This window comes from Rhinolophus ferrumequinum, chromosome 13, assembly GCF_004115265.2.
Source record: "Rhinolophus ferrumequinum isolate MPI-CBG mRhiFer1 chromosome 13, mRhiFer1_v1.p, whole genome shotgun sequence".
Classification (NCBI taxonomy): domain Eukaryota; kingdom Metazoa; phylum Chordata; class Mammalia; order Chiroptera; family Rhinolophidae; genus Rhinolophus; species Rhinolophus ferrumequinum.
In genome coordinates, this window is record NC_046296.1 from 21,620,278 (window position 1) to 21,632,564 (window position 12,287).

At 38.9% G+C, this 12,287-nt stretch overlaps 1 protein-coding gene across 3 annotated transcripts in view; it reads right to left on the reverse strand.

The window, feature by feature from the left end:
• The window catches only part of ANTXR1 (ANTXR cell adhesion molecule 1), a 217,256-nt gene that overhangs the window by 99,261 nt on the left and 105,708 nt on the right, over positions 1-12,287 (reverse strand). The window contains exon 13 of one of the 3 annotated variants that reach the window (XM_033125000.1): positions 4,876-6,274. The exons of the other annotated variants lie outside the window; for them this stretch is intronic. Coding sequence (XP_032980891.1) covers positions 6,227-6,274 — 48 coding nt within the window. The 3' untranslated portion in view covers positions 4,876-6,226. Of the gene's footprint in view, positions 1-4,875; positions 6,275-12,287 lie in introns of those variants that run through there. 3 annotated transcript variants of the gene reach the window in all.

The window sequence follows — 12,287 nt, forward strand, 5'->3', positions numbered from 1 at the left end:
CTAGTTTGCTATAAATTGTACTATTTTCTGCTTTATATGAATAATGCCAGAAGGACTTAGATAAGCCATTATTAGTCTGTGATTAAGAGGAAGATTAATGCCACACTCCTACCAATACAAGCTTTGAGTATTCTATATATATGAAGGTTTTCTAGCATCGCCTTGGTCCTCTTGTCACCAAGAGGAGACATTTCATGTCACTCACAGCGGTGAGAATGACAGTTAATCTTGGATTCGTTCTCTTTTCTCCATAAAATGCATAGAGCTTGTTAAACAAAACCAGTTTTTTGAGAATAATGCAGACAAGATGTAGCTCGTTAGTTCTCAGAATGCCTTAGTTCCTGGGAGTGGGCTGTTGAAATAGGATTACAAAGAAAGTTACTTAGCAATGTTCAAATACTGGAAGGGACTGGTTAGAGAAAGGCTAATTTCTCATTTTCATTTTTTGTTGTTGTTGCATTAGATAGAGGGGATTGATTACTTGCCTTTAATGTAGCTATTTACTGAATGTGTACACTCAGTTGGTCTTATTGACCATCCTCATATATTAGTCAGCATCATTATTGCCTAATATCAGTAAGTAAGCATACCTACTGTGTACTGTTAGTTGTTGCCTTAGATTAGGAGCTCAGAAAGGTGGAAGCCATGCCTAAGATTTGGGGGCGCCTCATAGAGATAGATGCCCATGTGATCGATTCCTTAAAACAATGTCTCTAAACCGCATAGCAGGGTATCAGGAAACCAACAAATCATTTTCTATTGAGTTTCTAACACATGCTTAGCAGTAGGAGTCAGAGAAAGATGAACAAAGTGAGCCTCCAATCCTAGAAGATATTACACAGTCCAGTTAGAAAATCAGGACTGACTCACAGGGCTCATTTAGAAGCAGCACAGGTTCTGTGCAGTTAAACTCTAGAGGCCAGGAACCCCAGGGCATGAGCTTGGAGCAGAGGCAGTTCAGGAGGCTTGCCAAGGTCAGTGAGGCATCCTCGGGCAGGTCCAGGCAGCACTTGGCAGGCCTTGCAGCCACAGTGAAATTTGGGTAGGTGGAGAGAAGATGAGCGGGCATTCCAGAAGGGGTGAAATGTGATCAAAGGCACAGAAGTAGGAAAGGACATAACTTTATTTAGAGTGCAGAAATATGAAATAAAAATGTTTGATCACCAGCAAGCATTTTTACCTATTAGGCATCAGTGCATTCATAAATTTTAAGGCCAACAGTTCAGGGTCAACTGAGGCTGCCAGACTGGAGCATTTGTTAGGTATTTACTTTGGCTGAATGTGCACCTTTTATATACAATCTCAAGAACCTTGAGCCTTATAGATAGATACCTTTGCTAAGTCCATGAATTTCAGCCATGTAGAGAAAATAATATTGTCTTAGCTGCACCTTTCATACTTCCTTGGCCTGCAAAAGAAGCAGTTTTCCTGATGCTGGGTTGTGTGTAAAAGAAACCCAGAAATATTTCAGTTGTCACTCATGTAAATGCTTTTTAATTAAAAAAAAAAAAAAGAAACAAAACATTAAGCCCACTGCTTTGGGCACTGACTAAACCAACATCTGTTTTAGCAACCACAACAACAGCAAAGGAATGCTAGTTATGTATTGCTTGTAGCACTGACTTCTTTTGGGAAGATATAAATTAAATCACTGACCTTTGAATGTCCTTGGTGCCCTAATGAATAGATGTTTATATATCTTTGTGGAAAGGGGTTTATATACCTTTGTGGGACTTTGTTATTCTGCAGGGAGCAAAGAGAAGAGTTTGCCTGCTTTTTGGAAAGGTAAAAAATACAAATCATGTCCGTCCCAAATAATATCCTGATTAGAAGATACATGTAAGGTCCCAGGTTGTGATTTGGTGCAAGGTGACGGCAAAGTGCCAACATGGACAATATGACCTGGGACAGGCTTCTGTCTCCTCCAATTCTGTGATAGCCTAGCCCACTGATTTTGCCAATTTCTGGCCATTTAAGTTGGCAATTATTTTAGTGTTGGCAGCAAAGAGATCCTCTTAAGCTCTCTGTTTTATGGTCCTATTTCCTGAACTGTTATTCTCTCTTCTCCTCCCCTCCCCTCCCCTCCCCTCCCCTCCCCTCCCCTCCCTACCTTTCCTCTCCCCTTCCCATGCACACACTTTTGGATCCCCTTTAAATTGTGCACTTCTTTCTTTAATTGTGCCTCTTTCAACTGGATTTGCTACTCCAGAATGCTTAACCCAAAAGATTCAATCATTTGAAACAGCCCCAATCAGCCAGGAGCAGGAACAATGGACACACTGGTCATTCACTGAAGCTTGTGTCCTGAGGGCATATACACTCTCTCAAGTTCTTATTTAGAGACAAGAATTCTTATTTTATATACAAATTACATAGCCTGGTTGTCTGATATCTTGGCACCCAGAAGCTTAAACTGTCAAATTAGAACAGGGAGAGGGATCTAGAGTGGAAGACACATGCATAATACCAAGAAGTGAGAGGCCAGGAAAAGCAAAACCATAAACTTCAATAAACATCGTGATCAGAAGACCACTTTAGGGGCAAACAGCCTCAGAAATAGAGGATTTCATAGTAATTTGGCAAATTTTAGTTCATGATAACAATGATAGAGAGTAAAATGTAAACACTGTACAATATTTCATCACATCCATTTTGTGTACAAAGGGTTTCACAGGAAGAAAACCTAGGAGTAGGTGAGGGATGAGCTCAATTTGCATGTGTTTTCTCCGTTCCCTTGGTTAATGATCTCACTCCAGTACTGCCCCAACCTGTGAAAGCAGTGAGCTGGCCCATCCTCCCATCCAGAACTGGCTAGCAATAACAGTCCTTTAGATAACACGTCTATTTCTCTTTTTCCACCTCTCCTCTGCACAACTAATAGTTTTCTTTATCTATTTACCTTGTTTTCACTTTATTAGTTTTGTCTTATTCTTTGGAGGGGTTTACTCTGTTGTTCTTCTCTAACATCTTGAGTTCTATGTTGGCTAATTGACTTACAACTTTTCTTCTTTCCTAATGTAAACATTTAAGGATATAAATTTCCCCCTAACAACCACTTTAGCTGCATTTCACAAGTTCGGTTATGTGACATCTTCATAATTGACTAGTTTTCAGTATTTCTTAATTTCCATTATGATGTTACTTTGACTTATAAAAGATTTAGATGTACGTTTGAAACTTCCAAACATATGAGATTTTCAAAATGATTTGTAACTTGATTTGCCATAGCTTTTTAATGGACTTTTTTGTGACAAAATATGGTCCGCATGACATCAATTTTTTTGGAAATTTATTGAGATTTGGCTTATGGACTCATACATGGCTAATCCTTATAAATGTTCAAAGTATGCTTGAAAAGAAGTAGGTATTTTCTGCAGGAGGTAGAATTCCTATACGTAGTGAGCCCTCCTGGGGTGCTATTATTGCACTGCTGGCCATCTCCTAAGTTGGCTGTAATGTGGTTGGTGATCAGCTCCTGCCCTTTACCTATCCCCAACTCTCCAAAGGAGAAAGGCCAACGTTCTTATTTCCTACTGTGGATACGGACAGGTGGTGGAGAGGAACTGACTGGTCAGTGTGATGTGTAATGTATATTTCATTATCTTTACTTTTGATACAGTACAGACTGGTGGGAAAGATTTCACTGAATTTAAGATGCATCTGTTGTAGGATGCACCATTATTTTATGAGACATTAGGGGAAAACACTGCCAATTAAATTATGATACATTAATGATTATCATCCAATTTCAGAGATGTTAAAATGTGAACAAAGTGTGTCTTAGAATTTAACCTCCATTTCATTCACACAAAAATTTTTAGACCCTACCTAGAAAGTTTTGCTGTAGCCTTATGGTATGTCCACTAGATCATGTTTAATTGTATCATTTCAATCATTTATATTTTATTAATTCTTTTGGCTGCTTGATCTATTAATTACTGAGAAATCTGTACTTAAGTCTTCTCCTGTTTTGGTAGATTTATCAATTTGTCTTTATAATTTTGTCAATTTTTGCTTCATATATGCCGAGGATATGTCATTAAGTGTAGACTAGAATTATACCATCTAGGTTAATTGTTCTTTTTCAACACTATGTAATGGTCTTCTTTATATTAATAATTTTTCCCCACAAAGTATATTTTATTTGATATTAATATAGCTACACTAATTTTCTTTGGTATTTATCTGATATAGTGTTTCTCATACTTTTATTTTCAACCTTTCTATGTCTATATATATATATTTTTGAATGTATATTTTATTATAAGTAGCATATGGTTTTTCTTTTTTAAACACAATCTGTCAATCTGTGTTTTTTTAACTGCTGAGTTTGATTAATGACATTTATCTTGGTTATGGATTGTATAGATTTAACTTTTATTTCTAAAAATAAACATTACTATCTTATTATGTGCTTATTGCAGAGTTTTCTAAGGCATAGATTCAGAAAAATTGTTTCTCATTTACTCTCAAAACAAGGAAATTTCAAAGTTAGGGCAAACATTCTTTAAAATACTTAGAGATAAAAATATTGAAAGTCAATTGCTCAAACATCCAAGAAAAATAAATTAGCACAAATCCTCCAAAACATATTTGAAAAGATATTTTTATGCATACAAGGGTTATCAAAATAGAGATGTTGGCAAACTATTTTTATTTCAGTTCATAAACAACATTTGAGATCTGAGTTTTGCATTCTGATATTCCTGTGGTCTTTCGCTCTTTTTAATGACAGTACAAGAAACCACAGGTCATCTTGTTAAAATAATAACAATGAAAAAAATACTAGGATGCTGTAAAAAAGACCTTGAATTACGTATGGCTCTACTGAGACTAGCTAATAAATAGGTGAGAATGATTTGCGACTAGTATATCAATTATTTGTAAATGGAAGGGTGTGTTTTGAGGTTACTTGACAACAAATTGTTCTCAGGAGGAGCTTTAGGCACCCTCTGGTCTGAAATATAATCTCATTTGTATTAGGTGGAGGTTGGCCAATCTCAATCTCACTAACAGAAGCGGTCTCCAGTGTCACCAACAAAAGGCTCTCATATTTATTTTCAAAATAGAAAAGTCAAACTCAATTTGTTATACTTTACAGGACTGATAATGTTTACCTTACTCCTTCACTAGCCTACTTCTTTTAGTTCTAGAATTACAGACTCTCAGCATTGGAAGGAGTCTAAAAGCTTTTCTAGTCCAGTTGCCTATCTGATGCATAAATGACTTTTACGGAATTCTGCCAAGTTGTCAACTTGCCTGTGCTTGAATACAACTGTACTAGGGAACTCACTCCTACCTGAAGCAGCCAATTAGAGAGACTTGAAAACCTGAGCCATAAATTGTATCTATCAGCCTACTCTACTCCTTGGGTCTATACAGTAAAAGCAGGCACAACTGTTTCAGGACATTCCTTCTCATATTGAAAATGGCCATCGAGTTTTTCTTCCCTACTCCAGGCTAAAAATTCCCACTTCTATAGATAATTCTCTATAATCTACCATATTTGGTAATATTTTTCATATATTCAGTTTTTCTAGGCTCTCCCTGACGTGTCCTTCATATTTAATATAACACTTGAGTGGAGATTTTACATTCACCAAGTTGAGAGTTTCCATGACTTCCTTAGTCTTAGACACCGTACTGCTGTTAATTCAACCGGAAGTCAGACTCTCTTTGGGAAGCATATCACTGTACTGATTGTTACAGAGCCTGCAACATCAGTGCAAGGAAGCTCACATTGAGTACCTACTATGGACCAGGCCCCGTACCCGCTATTAAAGAGCAGGATTTTAGCCACATCGATCTGATCTCAAAGCCCATGTTTGTTCCCGTTGTCCTTCTCCAACTGTCTTTCCCCTGTGCTTTGCTAAGCCATATTTTCAAAGGACATATGACCTATAATTATAGCAACAATAAAGGCCATTCTTTTTCGAGGGCTGAGCATAAAACATTAATGAATCAAGTGTAGCCCCAAGGCTCTGGATGGGTCACTTTCGGTACAAAGTTTGCTTTAGTCCAAATAATGTAAAAGTACATTGGAGCCTATTCCCTTTCCAAATGACCAAATTTATAAATCAGTGACATCCAAATTAATGCTATTTTATTAACGTACTTGGAACATACTAGTGCTGGATAAATCTTCCTAAAATTTTGCTTTGTGCTTCCTTTGAATGGCTTCCCATTGCCCAAACTCCATCTTCGGTCATTCAAATCCTCTGCAAGGTCAGTCTCCTATTTCCCCTCCAATCCAGTCTCCCCTTACTCTTCCAGGCTGTATGAAGAGAGAGACAGGTGAGGGTGGAAGCAAGTTGGACAGGAAGTGGAATACTGTTAGGGTGAAGAAATACATAAGGGAAAGTCAGGGTGTTGGCCTTGGTCCTGCCCTCCTCAATTGGTTGTTTGTTGGGCAGGGACTTATATTCTCCAGGGGTCATTTCTTAGAACTATGAAACAGCTCAGGGAGGGTCTTATTGGGGAGAAGACAATCATGGGGTAGACTTCTGGGGCTGAGCAAGTCATGAGCTGCTTACATGTTATCCCTGAATGTCTAGAATGATTGATTAGCCCAGCTCCCCTTTGCAGGAAGCGAATGCTATCTTGGGTACTGAGAAGTAATCCACTAGACCGTTAAGGGGACTCTCCTGAGTGTGCACTGCTTATGTCAATTGACTTATCCAAAGGCCTGTGTGGGGGCTCATGAATCTTTGGAACAGATGGGAATTTCTGGGTGCCTATGTGATATTTGCCTTTTGTATCCCAAAATGTATAATTACATCTTAGAGTGTACATTCTGCCTTGGCATCTGTGTTGCAGGCTTCTGGAAGTCAAGGACTGGCTATTCTTCTTTGAGCCCCTAACACTTTGCCCACAGTACTATTTTAAAACACGTTGGTCTTGAATTTTGGCTCCATTCACCACCAGCAACCTCCTCCCTGTACTTCTTTCCTTAATGAAGAGGCCCACACGCTTATAACCGCTGCTATGATTTATCTATTCCAAGTGTAGCAATCCTATTTTCATTAAAGAACTATTTTGCGGACCTTGGAAAAGAAATAGAAGAATAAAGTCTTCTCTGATTTCTACTTTTTCTGAAGAGCACACAATTTTTTTTTATTATGTTGGAAGGCAAGAGTGTCACTCAGCACAGGCTACTGGGTTCAATCCCTACAAGGCTAGTGAAATTCAAGACATTTTGACAAGGGCAGCCATGCCAACTCTGTTTACCTAGATGGTCATATGACTACAAACCCAGGCTTGATTCGTATTTTCCCAAGTTATTTCAAAACAATTAGTAACAAAATTAACTGACTTAGAAAACTGACACAGGAAGTTGCTTAGGACAGAAATCTGCAGAAAGTTCTGTGATATGGTCCCTGCCTTTCCTGTGCAGCCTTTCTTAGCTGTAGCCACTGCAGCCTCCATCTCTGAGCTCCAGAACACCCCCTCAGACCCAGTCCTGACCAAGGCAGTTTGTTCACCCTCAGCCTTGGCTGGCCACATGGAGATTCGTTGAGCTTTCATAGCCTAAGTTTCCAGTATTCTGGAGTGAATTCAGGCCATGCCAATGTTCCCCAAGTCACAGCTTTTCTGTAGTTACCTAGATTCTTTTCTTTTTTTAAAGATGAAAGATGTTAATTTCCAGAATGAGTAGAGATAGGAAGTTAACATCAAAACTGCCTCAGTATTATGTTTAAATTAAATATTAACTTGCAAACAAAAACTCCAAAATGTGGCAGATAAAGAAGGCCTTTCCAACTGGTCCTAATTGTTTTGTCTCTGACATTCTCTCCTATTGCCCAACCCAACCAATTACAGCCACATTGGCCCAAAACATGCCTTTATCTAGGCCATACCCTTAGCAAACCTCTACTCTTTCTTCATGACCCAGTTGACATTATGATGTCTTCTGTGAATCCTTCTTTGATTCCCCAGACACTCTGGTATTACACTGTTCATTACACTGTTAAAGCACTTATCACATTAAATTGCAAATCCTTGGAGTACTTGTCTGTTTTCCATATATTATATTTCTGTGTTCCTTAGACTTAGCAAATGGAGTGACTAGATTATATTCTATACCAGTCTCTATGGTTCTGCCTGGTGTCCAGCCTTATACTGTATAGACCCTCACAGATGAGGAGCCTGCCCTGAATCTTGATCTAGTTGAATGGGCGACTTCTAGACCCTTTCTCCAGGTCTGTACCCCTGACAAGGGTCTGCTCCTGGTGGAGCTGGGGCTGTTCCGAAAAAGTCTTTGACTACTGTCCTACCAGGGGCCACTGGTTGTAGTTTCTCAACGGGCAGATTTTTTTCCTCTTAAATCATGCACAAGCCCTCCATGCTCCTTGGATGTGCATACTGGATTGTTGGCCATCCTCTTTGGAGGCCTATCCTCCAAAGACTGCATCCCCTGATCTAATCCTGTTGCATTCTGGCTTTCTTCCTCTCCTACCAGCAGGTGCCATTATAATCTCAGGGTGACCCTTGATTAAGTCGATTCATTCATTCACTCAGTCACCCAGCTATCTACTAACTACTATGCACAGGCATTGTGTCAGGTGATTGGTTGCCATGGTGAACAAGACACAGTGTTTGTTTTTCCTCAAGAAGCACATGGGCTACACCGTACATGAGAGACAATTGCTCTTCCCAGTGTCTGTGCTTTCTTTACTCCAAGTCTCCAGCAGTTTCCAAACTCATAACCCACCTCTCTCTGTATGGCAGCTGGAGGCCCACTTTCTTGTGAAACACTGGGAGCCATGAAGTGTTAAAAACAATACTGATATAAACTGGGCTCTTCCTGAAACAATGAACAATAGATCTGTAGCTCAGCAGGCCTTAGTGTGAGAGGAGGAAATGAAGGACCGCTTGGACTGTGGAAAAGGAGCTTTTGAGAGGAAGTTTTGCAGTCTTTGTCTGGCAATAAAAAAGGGAGAAGGTCCCTTGTCATTTGGGCTAAGATTATTCTTTTAGGCCAATTCCTATTTTTATATCAGAAAATATGGTCCAACAGAAGGAGCATAAAAGAGAGAGTTCTGATTTTAAAATCTTGGTATTCTTAAGTGAATGGGATTGGGAATGAATTGAGAAAATAAATCATTGTACTTAAATAGATGTTAATGATTTTTTTAAAAAAACTTTGGGCGACAATTAGTATCAGGTAAGGACACTGGTGAGTCCTGTGTGTTTAAGATTTACTTGGCAAACTCACTAAAATGTAGAATCCTGGGCTCCCTACCCCCATAATTCTGATTCTTTAGGATTTCTCAATGTTGGTACTGTTGACATTTTGGACTGAATAATTCTTTGTAGCGTCAGGGGAAGGCCTCTCCTGTGCATTTCTCTCTTTCTCTCTCTCTCTCTCTCTCTCTCTCTCTTTCTCTCTCACACACACACACACACACACACACACACACACACACACCTATAGAAAAATACCACTAGTTTTGGAAAAGAACGGTTTGAATTCATGAACATCAAAAGGATAAAATGCTTTAAAAATCCTTGAGAAACAAGGTGGCACCATGTTTACCCCCACAGAAATCAAATCATACTCCAAAACCACAGTGAGTTGTGGCTCCTTCAGGGGACACTGGAGGATCATCCAGTCTGCTGAAACTCTTTCTGAGGCTGCAGACCTCATCTGCATGAGACAGCACCTCCTCTGACAAAATGCCTCCAAACAGGCTTGGCACGATAGAATATTTAAATAACAATAGGAAATTTTTATGTGGTAATAAAATAATAATGCATCAACGTTAGTAAATACTTGTTTTAATTTGTTCTTCTAAATGGTCTAAATAGTCTCCTTATTTAGTCTCTTGGCTTTATTCATTTACTGAGAAAAACTGTTTTTCAAAATAGTGAAGAAACTGCTGCCCAATTCCATTTGGCTCATCACCAGACCTAATTTACTCTTTTTTTTTAAAAAAAGATTTTCATTAAAATATAACTAATGTACAATATTATATTAGTTTCAGGTGTATACCATAGTTGTTCAACATTTATATACCTAAAGAAGTCCAGCAACCATCTGACACCGTACCATGCTGTCACAATATTATTGACTATATTCCCTGTGCTGTACATTACATCCCCATGACTTATTTGTTTTATACCTGGAAATTTGGAGCTCTTATTCCCCTTCACCTTTTCCCCTCCTTTTTAATTTTTCAATTACAATTAACACACGGTATCATTTTATATTAATTTCAGGTATACAGCATAGTGTTTTGTTTTCCCTCATTATCCTGCAGGCAACATCTTCAAAGTTTTCCTCAGCCTGTTCCTACGCTTATCATGGATTCAAAAGGAAGTGTACTTCTTCATCAGGGGAACAATGCCTGTTTATAATCTATGAGACATAAACAGTAAATCTTTTAATGGGACAGGCCATTACACTTTTACTTGGCAAGTAAGAGAATGTCAATAGACTAGTGAACAGCTATTATTCTTTGACAGACTACCACGGACCTCAAGCCCCTTATCTACTTTCCCTTTAATCTTTACAACAACCACTAAAGACAGGCTCTGAGACAGGCTCAGGTTAACTTGTGCAAGATCACCCTGAGAGGTCGAGGGGCTAGGATTTGAAATTAGGATTCTCAATTTAGTGTCGTATATTCTTAATTCCTCCATGATGCTACAATTATAGAGCAGTTGTTCTTGTTTTGGTACCTCAGGGCTGAGTTTCTTGCATTTTTTAATTTTATTCAAAAAGAATATCTCTGAACAGCAACTTGACGTGGGGCCACTCAAATTTACTCCACCTTCTTACTGTTTGTAGCCAGGCTGTTTTTCATGTAAATTAAAGGGAAAAGGGAATATTTTTCCATTGATTCAGTGTGATTTTTAGACCCTTATGTCTAACTTTAGGTCTCTTTCCATTCTTCAGAGACAGTGGTTCTCCAACCTGGAAACCAATACAAATCAAATCCTGATCACAGTTAGTAGGGAGAAGCATCAGCTGGGTGTCATTGTTACTTACTGGGTGATCAAGGGTATGAAGTGTACATCCTAGGAGAGTAGTTGCCGACATGAGACGTGGCCCCAAATTAGAACGTACCAGAAATTGATACAAAAGGAGAGGAAAAGAAAGACTCACAGACTATGGGAGGGACCATGCACAAACTACACTCATGGACATGTCAAGTTTTTGCTCAGGTTCATTTCTCTTCAGGGGAGGGCCTCTTCCCACTTTTTCACCTCTAGGTATCATTTTTCAAATCACCACATGGGTTTTACCTTCTTCATGGAGCCCTTGTGACTCTTCTTGGATTCATTCCTCCTTCCCCTTTCTGAAATCCTATAGCATTTGCACCTACCTCACACAATCTTGTTCTTTATTATATGCTCTTTTATATGCTTGCTGGACTTTTTTCTCCAACTGGATTTTAAGCTCCTTAAGGATAGCAACTTGTAAATAGAACACTAGAGACACAGTAAGAGTTTGAGAGATCCTTGTTGAATGATTCCCTGATTTTTGTACACTTTGGGTCAAAAATTATGGGATTTTAAGGTATTTATCTAAAAGAAGACAACCTTTCATGACAAGTTCTTTAAAGCACTGAATTTGCTCGCTTTGTTTTCAAAAGGACAAACTTCAATATTTTCCTTAAAATAGCACCATATTAGTGATTTTTCTCGATTGTTGCTAGAGCCTGGGGAAGAACAGGGAGTCCCGTTAAGACTACAGAGATTGGATGTATTTAAATATGCTGGTAAGAGAGGACTTTGGCGATTTGACCATTCTGTATAGTCATGGAGCTCAACAGAGTTTACCATTTGTATAGGAATCTTTTAGTTCTTGGATGGAAAAATCTCTTTCCTGTAAAACTTCATGGAATTTCTGTTCCTGGCAGGAGCAACAGTTATTCGTTGTGGATCTTGAAAATTTGTGGCATGGTTGTCCAAATGGGCACCAAATAAAGCAAGAAAAGAAAAGGCTCAACTACATATTTTAAAATTATTTTTGGTTCCAGGTGATGGACTGGGCAGGGTGCAACTGGCACTGACAAGCCTAACCCTTTATTCAGACACAGGGGATCGTTTTTGATCTAAAAACCTCGTTGTCCAAATCAGCTGCCCAAGAAACAAATGCAAGTCCAAGACGTTACTACATATTCTGGATGAGCACACATCCCACCTGCATCTCCACTTTGCCCAGCAATGGCTTCAGTCTTTTTAATTTGAGCTTCTGTGTAGGGCCCTGTTGGGGATTGGAGTTTTATTTTTGACAATATGTCCTTTTCTCTGGATGATTTTGGCCATCCTGTCTGTCTCCT